At 44.4% G+C, this 17,453-nt stretch overlaps 1 protein-coding gene across 2 annotated transcripts in view; it reads left to right on the plus strand.

The window, feature by feature from the left end:
• Positions 1-17,453, plus strand: part of gramd1c (GRAM domain containing 1c) — a 56,492-nt gene that overhangs the window by 15,562 nt on the left and 23,477 nt on the right. For both annotated transcript variants that reach the window (XM_072578083.1, XM_072578084.1), the window contains exons 4-5: positions 8,421-8,595; positions 11,808-11,948. In XM_072578083.1, coding sequence (XP_072434184.1) covers positions 8,421-8,595; positions 11,808-11,948 — 316 coding nt within the window. The remainder of the gene's footprint in view (positions 1-8,420; positions 8,596-11,807; positions 11,949-17,453) is intronic.

The following is a 17,453-nucleotide window of genomic DNA, read 5'->3' on the forward strand; positions in this document are numbered from 1 at the left end:
GTTTAGGATGCTCTATGATTTAGTCATGCTGTTGACCTATCTTGTTGTCTTCAATATGTACATGCTTACATATCTATCTGCTCCTGTATCCTTTGTGTAATATTGATCAACTAGGTTCTTTCCAGTCACTTGACTCACTTCATACATTATGCATTAAATTTCATCTGTGCATTCCAGCAATATTTCTAATTTTTTTTGAATCTCGATAGCACCTACTTCAATTCACAATACTTGCAAGTTTTATATGCTATGCAGATTTTGAAAATGTGTCCCCTACACCAGGCTGTAGGTCACTAATACAGTCACAGTTGTACAACACGGAAACAGACCCTTCAGACCAACTTGTCCATGCCGACTGGATATCCTAAATGATCTAGACCCGTTTAGAGTCATAGTCATAGAGATGGACAGCACGAAAACAGACCCTTTGGTCCAACCTGTCCATGCTGACCAGATATCCCAACCCAATCTAGTCCCACCTGTCAGCACCCGGCCCTTATCCCTCCAAACCCTTCCTATTCATATACCCCTCCAAATGCCTTTTAAATATTGTAATCATACCAGCCTCCCCCACTTGTTATGGCAGCTCATTCCATAAACACACCACCTCTGTTTGAAATCGTTGCCCCTTAGGTCCCTTTTAAATCTCTCCCCTCTCACCATAAACTTATGCCCTCTAGTTCTGGACTCTCCTACCCTGGGAAAAAGACCTTGTCTATTCACCCTGCCCATGTCCCTCTCTAAGGTCACCCCTCAACCTCCGACGCCCCAGGAAAATGGCCCCAGTCTATTTAGCCTCTCCCTTTTAACTCCAACCCTCCAACCCTGGCAACATCCTTGTAAATCTTTTTTTCAACCCTGTCAAGTTTATCAACATCTTTCCTGTAGCAGGGAGACCAGGATTGAATGCACTATTCCAAAAGTGGCCTCCTGTACAGTCACAACATAATATATATCAGGAACAACAGGAATCCTAACACACACCTCCCCAGAGAATTCCAATTTGCTCCAGCCCAAGAAACATCCATTCGCCACCATTCTGTCTTCTATCACCCACTTAATCCTTTTGTACTGTCCATTTTATTCCAAAGTTCTAACTTTGCTTACAAATTTGCTGTAAGGAGTAAATTTTTTCTTCATTCAGTTGTTTAACCTCCATCTGCTACATGTTTGTACAGTCACTAATGTCACCGACCTCTACCATTTTGTAGTATGCTTGACTCTGCTCTGCTGCTGAAATCCTAATCCATGCCTTTGTTTTTAGACTTAACTGTTCTAAGTGGTTAGTCTCTGACATTGTATCCTTTGAAATTCTACCTGTATTAAACGCTGTCCATCCAATGCCCTTGAGCATACTGACCTACATTGTTTATACAAGGGCTTGATTATTAAAATATTCACAATTGTTTTCAAGCTCCCTCCGTGACCTTGGTTCTGACTATCTCTGCCATCTCCTCCAGCCCCACAAACTGCTGAGGCATGGTCCTCAACGATTGGCTTCTAGAGAATGCCAGGTTTAATCGCTCCATCAATTTCAACCATGCCATCAACTGCCACAGCCCTCAGCTTTCGAATTCATTCTCCACACCTCTCCATCTCCCCACCCTTCTCCCCTCTTCTAAGCCTTTGGAGGTTAGGTGATTGGCTATGCTAAGTTGTCTGTTGTATCTAGGGACGTGCAGGTTATGTGGGTTAGCCGTGAGAAATGCGAGACCACGGGGGTAGGGTAGGGGTCTGAGTTTGGGCAGGATATTTGTCAGAAAGTTGGTGCAAACTCGATGGACCGAATGGCCTCTTTCCACACTGTAGCGGTTCTATGATTGTAAGGTGCTCCTTAAAACCTATCCCTGTGACCAAGTGTCATTTGCCTTAATAACCCCTTGGTGTTAACTTTTTTTTTGCTTTATGTAAAATGCTGTGGGATTTTGAAGTGATAGGTTTACGTTATGATTCTGGAAGTTTCTGTTGCCATTATTCCATCTGGAAATGTTTGGCTTGTACCAAAACAGGCTGAGAGTCAGTGGAAGTGATTGCTATGTGGTAGATTTGGCAGCTCCCTGTCTGAACGGCCCATAGTTCACTGGGGGGAGTGAAAACGGACCAGCAATGATATGTCATAGCTGTGTTGAAACAGAAGGAACCCTCCTATTCTTCCTGGTTCTTCACAAACATAACCTTTGCACAATTATTTTGTGGCTGTTTGTTTTCTAGGACTGATTGTGTGGCTGCTTAAGATTTGTGAGAAATAGCCAGGACTTGAACGATAGAAGCTCAACATTTCTGTACCTTTTTTTTTTGAATGCAGAGTCATCCAGGATTTGCTCATTGAGGTGACCCAGGTTTTCTTATCCCACCCCACCCCAATTCTCCCTCTGCCCTTTTCTTGCTCCACACATGGGGGAGAAAGAGAGGACTGCAGGTGCGGGAGATCAGAGTCAAAACGTGTGGCGCTGGAAAAGCGCAGCCGGTCAAGCAGCATCTGAGGAGCAGGAGAGTCGACGTTTCGAGGATAAGCCCTTCATCAGGAATGGCTTATTCTCGAAACGTTAATTCTCCTGCTCCTTGGATGCTGCCTGAATGGCTGTGCTTTTCCAGCACCACACTTTTTGACTCTGCTCCACACATACACCCACACACCGCACGTGTGCAATCACAATCTGCTTCTCAGCACAAAATTGACACCATGAGTTGAACTTCTGCCTGAAGAAATTCATTTCTTGTGCAGGGACTGGGGGCTTAGCTGGAGATGGATTATCGATCACTGTCGGCATTAGGAGGTCCAGAGTTTTTCTTGTGCTTCTGTTGTATCAGTTGCTAGTTGCCTGTGTTTTGTTTTAGGCTAGAAATGAATTGCCATTTGGAGTGGAATCCCATTACACTGGGAGCTCTGACGGGCACATCCCTGTTTGGCAAGAACAGGAAATGTGTTTCACGCTCCAGATCACACCCAATCTCATCTGATCTCCAAAGCCAGACGTGGGTCTGGTTAGTAATTGGTTGGGAGGAAGTGAGGACTGCAGATGCCGGAGGTCAGAGTTGAGAGTGTGGTGCTGGAAAATCGATATTTTGGGCAAAAGCCCAATTTCCTGATGAAGGGCTCCTGCCTGAAACGTCAATTTTCTTGCTCCTCGGATGCTGCCTGACCTGCTGTGCTTTTCTAGCGCCACACCCTCAAAAGTAATTGGTTGGGAGACTACCCAGGAATTCCAGGTGCAGTCGGAGGGCTTTTGAGGGCCAGTGGTATTGTCCCTAACACTGGGTCAGTAGGCCTCAGTCCATATCCCACCTGCTCCAGAAGCATGTTGTAATATCTCAGAGCAGATTGATTCAGAAAGAAAATATCTCAGTATAGAGGCATGTGCCTGACAGAGCAGACTACTTCCTCCAGGTTCTAGTAAGTACAAACTTTCCTCAGTAAGTTTATTTTTAACAACTTCATGACCAAGATGTTTCAGCACCATAGCCTCCAGTGCAAGGAGACGAACAAGCCTCCCTGAGTGAGGTAGCTGTACTGGATGATGACAGCAAACCAGGCCAGGGTGGGGAGCTGGGGCTCTGCTCCAAAAGGGTGCGATTAAAATTGGATCAGATAGAAAAAGTAGTAGGGAATGGAACATGCAGATTGTGGTGTTCAGGGGCACTGCAAGGACCCTGGGAAATGGAAGGAGGAAACTAGGAAAGGGGTGGGTGGAGGGCAGCACAGGGATATGGGAGAGAGGGTAGACTGCAAGGTGGACGTGAGTATTTCAGGGTTTGAACAGAGTGCGGTAATTAGTTGAGCTGAGAAGGAAGAAAGAGCAGGTGAATTGAATAAGGGCCGGTGTTATGGACCAGATCAAACCCTATCCAAGTATGTTAAGACGATAGCCTAAGCCCCAATATTTTCTTAATTTTAAAGACAAGTGTTGGGCATTGCATTCCAGGTGCAATTTGATTGGTCAAACTACCAGAATAAAGTAAAACTCGCTTTATTCTTACACTTATAGCGAAAACACAAACAAAAAAAGAAGAATTGGAATAACTTAACAGGATAATAGATTATTTAATGACTAGACAGCAACTGTTCCAATAAAATAACATCCCATAAACACACCCTTGGCAAAGGCCAATTCAGTAAAATAGACTGCTAAAATTTGGGACAGCAGGAAGTGAACCCAGCATTTAGCTGTAACACCGAGAGGAATAAGAGCTTCCACATCAACCTCCAAGACTCCAGCAACTGCAGAAAGCTAAAATCCAGATTCTGTGGCATCTTGACCCCACCCTTTCATGCTGCTTCTATTGTTCTGTTTCAAACAAAACCCAAGGCCTCACACGCTACTTACTTTATTGGTTTAGAATAGACTGCTCAATACCTCTGTCTCAATCTCTCTTGTTATGAAGATGTGGGTGTACTGTACCTTTTTAAGAGAGTTAAAAGCAACAGAACTACCTGACAGAACCAAATGTTCTGAAAAGAAAGATAATGGTCGACCAACTCGATTAGCTGGTTGCCTAGAAATGACAAAACAGATTTGAATTAGGCCAATCAGTTTAAATTATACACCAGAAAATACCAAACTCCAATCCAGTTTGAATTTAGTATATTGACAATCTTAAAAGCCAGTGACACAATCCGATGCTTTTGGGGTATAAGAAGGGGGAGAATTGAATACTTGAGAGGAGAACTGCCAAGCCCAGCGCTGCTCCTTGGATGCTGCCTGAAATGCTGTGCTCTTCCAGCACCACTAATCCAGAACCAGCGTGTAAACAGACTGCTTGAAAAATAGCTCTCTTAAAAGGTACCTTTATCGATCAGTAACCCGTGAAGCAGAAATCCCTAAGAAGAAGAAGAAAAAAGACTGGAATTCAGAGAAACTGAAAGCTGCCTGGTTTTGAGCTAACAAGTTTTGTTTTGTAAATCATAACGGGGCATTTTATTGGACTAGTATTAGAGAAGGGAAGATAAAAGATAGGTTAGAGGAAGGAATTGTAACTAGTTGTTAGTTAATTATTCTCTGTTGTACTTTAACAAATAAAGTTGTTAAGAAATAAAGTTGGCTGGTTTTAAATTAAGCAGGAGAGTTTACCCTGTGTCCTAATAGTTTGGGGATTCAGGTCCGTGATCTGACTGGTCTCAACAGATTTGAATAGGTTGGGGGCAAGAAGAATACCAGCAGATTTAAACACTTGCAGGTTACTGTCCTGGATCCTTAAATAAACAGTAGGCGAGGCAATTTGTTTAATTTCAATTACTTGTGGGTGATTAAATTAAAAGTGAGAGAAATGGCTCTTACAATTGCTAAAGAGTTTCCAGGATTTGAAGATGATTTTCAAATTTGCCAAGAAAGTTTAGAAGGAAAGAAAAAGGCCATAATTTTAGAATTAGCAAGTAAGTTAGATTTGGGTTTAACCAAGGACCAAAGTAAACCTGAAATTGTAAGGGAATTACTCAAACACTTAGGTGTGTCAGAGAAACAGACAAGTGCAGTAGAGGTAGAAAAACTAAAATTACAGTTGAGGAAAATTGAGTTAGAAGATAAAGGGAGAGAGAAGAAAGAGAGAGAGAGAGAGAGAGAGAAGGTTCTTAGCTGAGCAAAGAGAGGGAGAGACACAAAGAGAGAATTTGAACTTGAGAAGTTGTGACTTAGTCAGCATACTCAAGTTGACAGGATGGAGATTAAAAGAGAAGGTAGTGATATACAAATCTGTCAAAACTCTGCCATGCTTTGATGAGAAAGATGTTGAAGCCTTCTTTATTTAATTTGAAAAATTGGCTAGGCAGATGGAGTGGTCTGAGGATTTATGGATAATACTAGTTCTGACTAAACTGGTAGGCAGAGCTTGTGAGGTATTTGCCGCGCTGTCAGATGAGGTGTCAAGAGATTATGAAGAGGTTAAACCGACTATTTTAAATGCTTATGAATTGGTACCAGAAACATATAGACAGCGGTTCAGGAACACAAGGAAGGAACCAGGTCAGACTTATGTTCAGTTTGAAAGAATTAAACATAGTCATTTTGATTGATGGGTACGTAATTTGAAAATAGATAAGAATTTTGAGGCTCTAAGAGAGATTATTCTGCTAGAAGAGTTTAAAAACTCACTTCCATAGATGTTCAGAATTCACGTCGTGGAACAGAGTTCAGGAAGTGAGAAGGGCAGCAGGATTAGGAGATGAGTAAATGTTGGCGCATAAGACAAGCTCTGGCCAGAGTTTCGTTCTGTGAGGGATAGAAGTTGGGAGAAGGGGAGATCCTGCACTATAAAACCAAGAGTAGCGAGCATTGGTAAGAATTTACCACCGGTTAAAGAAACCCAAGAGGGTAAACAGGAGGTGAAAGACCGCAGGTGTTTTCACTCTCAGAAGGTGGGACATGTACAGCCCCAGAGCTGGTCATTAAAGAAAGGCAAAATGATGTGATAAAAGGAGCTAAGCCAGTGGCATTAGTGAAGGTAGTAAAGGAGACCCCAAGAAGAGCTGAGGAGCTGCAGGAGAGTGCACAGCCTGGGCTGGGGCTGGGTATGGAGTTAGTACCTGATCTCTACAAAGAATTCGTCTCCATGAGTAAAGTTTATTCAAAAAGGAGGACAAGAAGTTATAATAGCTCTTGGCCTATCAAATCTTTGCAGAATACTACACGGGATAAATCTTTTCTGCATGGCTGGTTTTGAATTAAGCAGGAGAGTTTACCCCATGCCATAACTAACACTTCATTTTAATGAAAAAGGACAAAATATGCCTCTTAAAGCTATAGTATCATCACAGTGGTGTCAGGCTTGGACTGGGCATTGTGATCGGTTTGGGAGTTGTTTTCGGGGGAAGACGAGGAACATTGAGGGAGGTAGTGAAAGGCCCAGCAATCTTGTAGAAGTGAATGGCAGAGGGGCTGCCAGAGGAAGGAACCTCATTGAGAGTGATGGTGGGGAATTGATGTGGAAAGTTAGTGTAGAGGATGATGCAATCGAGTGGGAAAAATTCATAACAACCATCTTTCTCCTAACTCAGCTTGCCAAATATGGCCTCCCAGAGGATGAAGATTCCACATGGGAATGGACTGAGATGTGCTGCGCAAGATCATGCACAAACACAAATACAGCCAACTGTAGCAATGGAAACTGAAACAGAATAATATGAGCACTCCATTCAGGGCTTGTCACTGACGGGAAGCCCATACTGCAGAATGAAAGTGAATTAACCCCAACTAAGAACCATTATTCATTTAACTCCAAGGAGAAGAGCAGCACCTAATGCTCCCCGGCAGAGCTCTGTGTGGTATCGGGGAGACGGGGGCTGGTGTAATTCCACTGGTGTAGGATGTTCACAGGGCCGTGTATCTGAAAGGCAATGCCGTGGGGGTGAAACCTTTATGCAGGCTCTCGATTCCAAGATTGGAGAGCTGTACCGTAGGATACAATAAATTCCACCAAGAATCAGTTCGAATTGCTTTTCATGCAAGTGGCAATGTACAGAACAAGGCCACAGAGAGCTTGGCAGAATGGGGAAGAGGAAAGCTCGTTGCTCATGGACGATGCACTTTCTCATATAGAGGGGGCTAAAAGGAAAGCTTTTACCCAACACAAGAGCAACTTGCACTTCCCTTTAGGCCCTTATTAATGATGTGAAGATCTCAAATGGAAAACCCACACGTTATGCTGATATTTCTTCATAGCTGAGTGCTTCCGTGCCAGACGTTTGAGTAACTTAATCGAACAGTTTATTATTGTTGTTGTTGAGGGTAAGGAAGATGAGAAGGGGTAAGTAGTGCCCCCCCGACCCAGCGCCATGTGCGGACAAACCAACAGCAGCCAAAGAAGAGAGCAGGTGTTCCCCACTGTTGAGTGGTGTACCATGAGAGGGTCTATCCAACATGCAGCTACCTGCTTTGAGCGAAAGATTGTGTTAGCAAAACCTTCGCACGAAGTCATGACCTACATCTTCCACTGTCTACCTGCTCATTACATTTGGCATTTTACCCATAAGAAGCATGTAATCATACAAAGAAAAGACCAGCCCACCCCTAAGTGGAAGTGTCTCCTGTATTTACATTCAGTTATTTACTGAAAGAAGCAAGATTTCTTTGTAAATACTCTCCACTGTGCTCCTTGGCCTGATGCCATTTTGATTTTCTATCCTTTCATCAGCAGCATGTCATTCCTTTCTTTTACACAACAGAAAGTCCATGAATCACCTTGAGAGTCCTCCTCTAGTTTCGAACACCTTTACCCCAGTTTTGAAAATTTTATTTGCTAGAATTGTTCTTGTCAATTCCAGGGACATCACCAATTGGCTCCCCATTGATATTACATCTTGCCAGGAAATGTTACCAGTCTTCAGATTGGGCATGAAGCCTTTGTTGTCAAATTCAATTATTCAAGATCTCATTGGGGGAAGGGGGAATGAGAGTTTTCTGCTGAAAAAGCATTAAATCTATGTTCAGTCCCCCAGAGAACAAGGCCGGACTGAGAAACAAGAACATGGCCAACCCCTTGCTACACCTGAAAGGGAAAATAACAACAGAGTTGGCAGCAAGTCACCTTCATCCTCTTTAGACTATAATGGCAATGAAGATCTTCCTGCTGAGAGAACAGATGCATCTGAATTTGCAAATGAAGGTACGAACAATATGTTGGGGATTGATTTTAAAACCCAGTGGGATAAGGAAAGGGCTTGTTGGTTCTTAAATTTTATAATGGCCTTCAAGTATTCAAATCTCTGGCTTCATTTTCCTGTATCCTGTATCTTGCATAATTTGTCTCTTGTGTCTGCTGGATCATTGGTTTACAGAGCAGTGTGGTGCCAACCTTTGTGGGTTCAATACCCACTACCGGTTTGAGGTTACCATGAAGGACTCTCCTTCTCAACCTCTTCCCTCGCCTGAGGTCTGGTGGCCCTCAGGTTAAATCACCACCAATCACTTACTCTCTCTAATGAGAGAGCAGCCCCTATGGTCTGGTAAGACTATGGCAACACAATAACAACATGGACCTTGGCAGTGCCAGGTTCAACGACACAGGAAATCCAGTCAATTTCAGTAGCAGCTGAAAATGTGTTGCTGGAAAAGCGCAGCAGGTCAGGCAGCATCCAAGGAACAGGAGACTCGACGTTTCGGGCATGAGCCCTTCTTCAGGAATGAGGAAAGTGTGTCCAGCAGGGCTAAGATAAAGGTAGGGAGGAGGGACTTGGGGGAGGGGCGTTGGAAATGCGATAGGTGGAAGGAGGTCAAGGTGAGGGTGATAGGCCAGAGTGGGGTTGGGGGTGGAGAGGTCAGGAAGAAGATTGCAGGTTAGGAAGGCGGTGCTGAGTTCGAGGGATTTGACTGAGACAAGGTGGGGGGAGGGAAAATGAGGAAACTGGAGAAATCTGAGTTCATCCCTTGTGGATGGAGGGTTCCTAGGTGGAAGATGAGGCGCTCTTCCTCCAACCGTCGTGTTGCTATGGTCTGGCGATGGAGGAGTCCAAGGACCTGCATGTCCTTGGTGGAGTGGCAGGGGGAATTGAAGTGTTGAGCCACGGGGTGGTTGGTCCGGGTGTCCCAGAGGTGTTCTCTGAAACGTTCCGCAAGTAGGCGGCCTGTCTCCCCAATATAGAGGAGGCCACATCGGGGTGCAGCAGATGCAGTAAATGATGTGTGTGGAGGTGCAGGTGAATTTGTGGCAGATAAGGAAGGATCCCTTGGGGCCTTGGAGGGAAGTAATGGGGGAGATGTGGGCGCAAGTTTTGCATTTCTTGAGGTTGCAGGGGAAGGTGCCGGGAGTGGAGGTTGGGTTGGTGGGGGGTATGGACCTGACGAGGGAGTCATGGAGGGAGTGATCTTTTCGTAACGCTGATAGGGGAGGGGAGGGAAATATATCCCTGGTGGTGGAGTCCGTTTGGAGGTGGCGGAAATGACGATGGATGATACAATGTATCTGGAGGTTGGTGGGGTGGTAGGTGAGGACCAGTGGGGTTCTGTCCTGGTGGCGATTGGAGGGGCGGGGCTCAAGGGCGGAGGAGCGGGAAGTGGAAGAATTGCGGTGGAGGGCATCGTCGATCACTTCTGGGGGGAAATTGCGGTCTTTGAAGAAGGAGGCCATCTGGGTTGTACGGTATTGGAACTGGTCCTCTGACCCGACTCGCTTCCTTCCTCAGCACCTGCCTACGGAACCGACTGATCCCCCAGGAGGACCAGTGACTCCCTCGTCAGGTCCACACCCCCCCACCAACCCAACCTCCACTCCCGGCACCTTCCCCTGCAACCGTAAGAAATGCAAAACTTGCGCCCACACCTCCCCCATTACTTCCCTCCAAGGCCCCAAGGGATCCTTCCATATCCATCACAAATTCACCTGCACCTCCACACACATAATTTACTGCATCCGCTGCACCCGATGTGGCCTCCTCTATATTGGGGAGACAGGCCGCCTGCTTGCGGAATGTTTCAGAGAACACCTCTGGGACACCCGGACCAACCAACCCAACCACCCCGTGGCTCAACACATCAACTCCCCCTCCCTCTCCACCAACGACATGTAGGTCCTTGGACTCCTCCATCACCAGACCATAGCAACACGACGATTGGAGGAAGAGCGCCTCATCTTCCGCCTAGGAACCCTCCAACCACATGGGATGAACTCAGATTTCTCCAGTTTCCTCATTTCCCCTCCCCCAACCTTGTCTCAGTCAAATCCCTCGAACTCAGCACCGCCTTCCTAACCTGCAATCTTCTACCTGACCTCTCCACCCCCACCCCACTCCAGCCTATCACCCTCACCTTGACCTCCTTCCACCTATCACATTCCCAATGCCCCTCCCCCCAGTCCCTCCTCCCTACCTTTTATCTTAGCCTGCTTGGCACACTTTCCTCATTCCTGAAGAAGGGCTGATGCCCGAAACGTCGATTCTCCTGCTCCTTGGATGCTGCCTGACCTGCTGCGCTTTTCTAGCGACACATTTTCAGCTCTGATCTCCAGCATCTGCAGTCCTCACTTTCTCCCTAATTTCAGTAGCACACAATCACCTACCATGCACATGCTGCATGTTGTTGTAGGATATTTGAGAAGAGAAAATCAATCAGAACCAGTAGAAAGATGGAGCAGGAAAGAACCTTTCCCTCCATTTTAAGCCTTTTAACGTATTCAAGACTGTTTCTGATAGTTAACAGGAAAAGTGTGAATCAGTCCTCCTTTAAATTGGGCATTTATCCAGGGTACCTGAGGTTGGTTAAGACAAGCACACATTTTCTAGAATTCCACCTCCAGAGTAAAGGAAGTCAATGTTTTTTGCCACGGTACCATTTTCTTTCAAGGTGCAGTTGGAATGTGTGTGGGGGGGGGGTCAGGACCATACACCTGGGAAAGTAGGCAACAGTGCCACCTACTGAGGATCTTGGACTGATCCAAGATAAACAAAACTATTGAGTTTGCAAAGTTTAAAAATCACACAACAGCAGGTTATGGTTCAACAAGTTTACTTGGAAGCACTAGCTTTCGAAGCATTGTTTCTTCATCAGGCATTGTCACAAGCATCTGACGAAGGAGCAGCACTTTGAAAGCTCGTGCCTCCAAATAAACCTGTTGGACTACAACCTCCAACCTCGTGTTGTGTGATTTTTTTTTAACTTTTGTCCACCTCATCCCAGTCCAACAGCCGCACTTCCAAATAAATGAGTTTGCAATTGAGTTTGCTATTAGGTGGATCTATTACAGGGTTATATTGCTTATTAATGATGTGCGTGCCAAATATAAGTCTTCTAATATAAATGAATCGTATGATATGCTGTTTATACGGTAGATTTTAAACCTTTTGTTCAATTATTTTTACGTGAATTTAATTTGATTGTCTGCAGCTGAAAAGAAGACTTGCAGTGACCTTCAGGGTAAACTCTACATTAACAGAGTATTCAACATGAGTGCAGACAAGATGTTTGAGCTCCTCTTCACTGACTCTCAGTTTATACAGAAATTTATTAGTACAAGAAAAATTACAGGTAACTAACTATGAAAATTACTTTCATTAAGCAAAAATAGATTGCAGTAGACCTCTCCTTAGGTCGATTCTGTTGTAACAGTCTGTGGCTGCGTTATCTATATTTATACTGAATTAGTGTTGCTTTAAATGGACCCACAAAGCCATCCGCATCATACACCGTACCAATCACTCTCTCACCCGTAGCCAAGATGATGGCTTAGCAACTTCAATGGCCAGATAGTCTTTACCACAGTCTAGTCTGCAGTTGCACATTGGGACCATATCGAGTTAGAGGCCTACATCATGGTAACAGGCCCTTCGTCCCTGTTGCCCAGTTTTCACAATTAAATTAGTCCCATTTGTCTGCATTTGGTCCATGTCCCTTCATATCTATCTTCTTCATGTACCTATCTAAATGTGTCTTAGATGGTGAAATTGAACTCCCCTCCACCACTACTTCTCGTAGCCTGTCCCAGACACTCATCCTCCTCTGTGTGAAAGAATTGTCCCTCTGGACCCTTTTTTTTATCTCTTCCCTCTCACCTTAAACCTATGCCCTCTGGTTTTAAACTCGCCTACTATGGGGAAAAGCTGTCCACTATTCTACATTTACCAATGTCATGATTTTTATAGACATCTGTCAGGTCACCACGCACTTTCCTACACCCAGAGAAAATAATCCCAGCCTCTCCTTGTGACACAAGCCTTCCAATCCAAGTAGAATCCTAGTAAATCTTTTCTGCACACTGTCTAGTTTGATAATTTCTATAGAACAGAACATTTGGACCAACTCCGCTGCATCTACGGTAATTGCTTGGGAAATTAAAACTTCCAATTGGTAATTATTCTAATTCTCTTGAGCTTAATACCTGCCAAGGAAAGGTTAGAGCAGGTGTTTACTCCTCTAAACATTACCTTCTGCTCACCAGTCAGCTGACAACTCCCTCCCCTAACTCAGTGTTTTTCCAAACCCCCTCCCCTCCAGCCCCAACATGTCCTCCATACTTGATTCCCTCTTTGGTACAGCTCTGCATCCATCACCGCCTCCCCAGTCCTCTTGACCCAACATGGGTCAGTTGGATCCAACAACCCTCGCTTCGATCCATGTCGAACCTGACCCCTTAAGTTACCCCAAATCTTCAACTACTTACCTGACCCCCAACTCCCTCACCCTGGCATCCTTCTCCCCTAACTCCCTTCTCCCTATCCACCCCACCCTCGCCCTATCCCCACACTTGCCTCACCCATTTATCCTTCAACAGGTATCCCTGATTTACAAGCATCCGACTTCTGAACACTCCTGCTTACGAACGCCATCTCATACACGGTTGTAATTTTACAGACCTGACTTATGAACATTTCCTGTGCTTATGAACAGCTGCGTTACATTGTCCTGCATTGTATTCCAACTTGCGTGCAAATCAACTTGTGAACAAACTCCAGAACAGAGCCTGTTTGCAGACTGGTGACTGCCTGTCGTGATGGGCTATGCTGCTGAGTATTTAAGTTTCAGAATATAGTGCACTTACTGCTATAAGGGGCCATGGTTTCAGAGATCATCTCATATTGCTAGCAGTGAGGATTCTTGAACTGGTCTCATGTTCAGGAATCAAAAATAGGTTTGTAACCCACATTGAGGAAGGAATTACAATCTGTTACGGCATCCCTTTTTCCATGTATCTAAAATACAGATAATTAAGGAAATTGGGTTATGCTGAGGCAATTGCCATATTTTTAAAAAATGGTGGTTATTGTATTATTGTTGTGTCTCCTACCTTACTACAATGACCACATTTCATTGGCTGTAAATTTGTTAATCATTGAAAAGTGTGATGTAAATGCAAGCCTGTCTTTTTCTTTCTATGGATAGGTACACTGCAGCTTTAAGAAAGCTTTGTTAATGCATTTAATGGTAAAATGCTTCTGGGAAACCTCCAAAAATGTGTCGAAACATGCTGACTACCTTAATAGAATACTTACAGTGATAATCACTTCTGTAATAGAAAAGTGTTACCATGGCAAATCAGAAAGAATTTATTCTGGCGTGCTCGAGGGAAAAGTTCCAAACACACCTATGTTAATTTTTCAGAACCTTGCACAGGAGGCATTGATTCAGCCCATCATCCCTTTGCTATCTCTTTGATAAATATTTCCAGTTAGTCTCATACTCCTCTTTTCTCATAGCCCCAGAGAATCTTTCCCATCATGTAAATATCCAATTTTATTTTGTAAATTATGATTGCATTTACAATTTTTATAATTTCATAATTCTTTTTTATCTTTTTAACTCGGCAATTGTAATTGAATCTCCTGTCACCACTCTGTTTCTTTCAGAGTTTAAGAACTGGCTGGATTTTTAAAAGACAAAATCCCCTGTCCTCTCCCTTCATTCGTTTGACAATTATCTACAAGTTGTGTCCTTTTGTTAACTGATTTCCCCCCACCCCCGGTGAGTGGAATCCATTTCTCTCTCTCTGTCACATTCCTTACTAATTTTGAACACCTCTGTTTAAGTTTCTGATTAACCTCCTTTATCTCTCCGGGAAAGGCAACCTCAGGACCTGCAATCTCACCACTAGTCCCTCAGTACCACTCTACTAAATCTCATCTGTATTGTCTTGACATCTTTCCAAAAGTATGATGCCAAGGATTGAACACAGTCTTCTAGAACATGTTGTACAGAATGTTGGTGAGGCCTCTTCTGAGAGTATTGTGTCCCGTTCTGGTCACCCTGTTAGAGGAAGGAAATTATGAAGCTAAAAATCAAACAACACCAGGTTATAGACCAACGGGTTTATTTTGGAAGCACTGGCTTTTGGTGTGTTATCAGGTCAGCCACCTGACGGAGCGCCGCTCCGAAAGCTAGTGCTTCCAAACAAACCTGTTGGACTGTAGCCTGGTGTTGCGTGATTTTCTTAAACTTTGTCCATCCCAGTCCAACACCAGCTCCACCAAGTCATTATTAAGCAAGAGAGCATTCAGAAAAGATTTACCAGGATGTTGCTGGGAATGGAGAGTTTGAGTTACAAGGATAGATTGAGACTTCTTTCACTAGAATGTAGGAGGTTGAGAGGTGACTTTACAGAGGTTAATAAAATCATGAGGGGCATAGATAAGGTGAGTGGCAGGTGTTTTCCCTATGGTGGGGGATTTCAGGACTTTGTTTTTTTTACTCATGTTAAAAATCATCATTTTCTCTCGACCTTGTTAGTACTCCATGGGCAAAAGAAGAGAATGGTAACATTTTTAAGGTGAGAGGCGAAAGATATATTTTTTAAAAACGAGTGGCGTTTTTTTTGACATGGTAGTTTATATGTGAAATGAACTTCCAGAGGAAGTGGTAGATGTGGGTACAATTACAACATCCTTAAAAGACACTTGGATAAGTACATGAATATAGAACATAGAACATAGAACAATACAGCACAGAACAGGCCCTTCGGCCCACGATGTTGTGCCGAACATTTGTCCTAGCTTAAGCACCTATCCATGTACCTATCCAATTGCCGCTTAAAGGTCACCAATGATTCTTACTCTGCTACTCCCACAAGCAGCGCATTCCATGCCCCCACCACTGTCTGGGTAGAGAACCTTCCCCTGACATTCCCCCTACACTTTCCACCCTTCACCTTAAATTTATGTCCCCTTGTAACACTCTGTTGTACCCTGGGAAAAAGTTTCCGACTGTCTACCCTATCTATTCCCCTGATCATCTTATAAACCTCTATCAAGTCACCCCTCGTCCTTCGCCGTTCCAATGAGAAAAGGCCTAGCACACTCAACCTATCCTCGTACAACCTATTCTCCATTCCAGGCAACATCCTGGTAAATCTCCTCTGCACCCTCTCCAAAGCTTCCACATCTTTCCTAAAATGAAGTGACCAGAATTGCACACAGTACTCCAAATGTGGCCTTCCCAAGGTCCAGTACAGCTGCATCATCACCTCACGACTCTTGAATTCAATCCCTCTGCTAATGAACGCTAATACACCATAGCCTTCTTACAAGCTCTATCCACCTGAATGGCAACTTTCAAAGATCTATGTACATAGACCCCAAGATCCCTCTGCACCTCGACCTTACTAAGAACCCTACCGTTAACCCTTATTTGCCCTTTCAAAATAGACAACCTCACACTTGACAGGGTTGAACTCCATCTGCCACTCCTCAGCCCAGCTCTGCATCATATCTAAGTCCCTTTGCAGCCGGCCACAGCCCTCCTCACTATCCACAACTCCACCAATCTTCGTATCGTCTGCAAATTTACTGACCCACCCTTTGACTCCCTCTTCCAAGTCATTAATAAAAATTACAAACAGCAGAGGACCCAGAACTGATCCCTGTGGAACTCCACTTGTAACTGGGCTCCAGGCTGAATATTTACCATCTACCACCACTCTCTGACTTCGACCGGTTAGCCAGTTCTCTATCCAACTGGCCAAATTTCCCACTATCCCATGCCTCCTGACTTTCCGCATAAGCCTACCATGGGGAACCTTATCAAATGCCTTACTAAAATCCATGTACACAACATCCACTGCTCTACCCTCATCCACATGCTTGGTCCCCTCCTCAAAGAATTCAATAAGGCTTGTAAGGCAAGGCCTACCCCTTACAAATCTGTGCTGGCTGTCCCTAATCAAGCAGTGTCTTTCCAGATACTCATAAATCCTATCCCTCAGTACCCTTTCCATTACTTTGCCTACCACCAAAGTAAGACTAACTGGCCTGTAATTCCCGGGGTTATCCCTATTCCCTTTTTTGAACAGGGGCACAACATTCGCCACTCTCCAGTCCCCTGGTACCACCCCCGTTGACAGTGAAGACGAAAAGGTCATTGCCAACGGTTCTGCAATTTCCTCTCTTGCTTCCCACATAATCCTAGGATATATCCCGTCAGGCCCGGGGAACTTGTCTATCCTCAAGTTTTTCAAAATGCCCAACACATCTTCCTTCCTAACAAGTATCTCTCTAGCTTACCAATCCGTTTCATACTCTCCTCTTCAACAATACGGTCTCTCTCATTTGTAAATACTGAAGAAAAGTACTCATTCAAGACCTCTCCTATCTCTTCCGACTCAATACACAATCTCCCACTACTGTCCTTGATCGGACCTACCCTCGTTCTCGTCATTCTCATGTTTCTCACATACGCATAAAAGGCCTTGGGGTTATCCTTGATCCTACCCGCCAAAGATTTTTCATGCCCTCTCTTAGCTCTCCTAATCCCTTTCTTCAGCTCCCTCCTGGCTATCCTGTATCCCTCCAATGCTCTGTCTGAACCTTGTTTCCTCAACCTTATGTAAGCCTCCTTCTTCCTCTTTACAAGACATTCAACCTCCCTCATCAACCAAGGTTCCCTCACACGACCATCTCTTTCCTGCCTGACAGGTACATACATATCAAGGACACGCCGTATCTGTTCCTTGAAAAAGTTCCACATTTCAATGACATACTTCCTTGACAGCCTATGCTCCCAACTTATGCTCCTCAGATCCTGTCTTACAGCATCGTATTTACCCTT

The sequence above is a fragment of the Chiloscyllium punctatum genome, chromosome 9 (assembly GCF_047496795.1).
Source record: "Chiloscyllium punctatum isolate Juve2018m chromosome 9, sChiPun1.3, whole genome shotgun sequence".
In the NCBI taxonomy this organism is placed as follows: domain Eukaryota; kingdom Metazoa; phylum Chordata; class Chondrichthyes; order Orectolobiformes; family Hemiscylliidae; genus Chiloscyllium; species Chiloscyllium punctatum.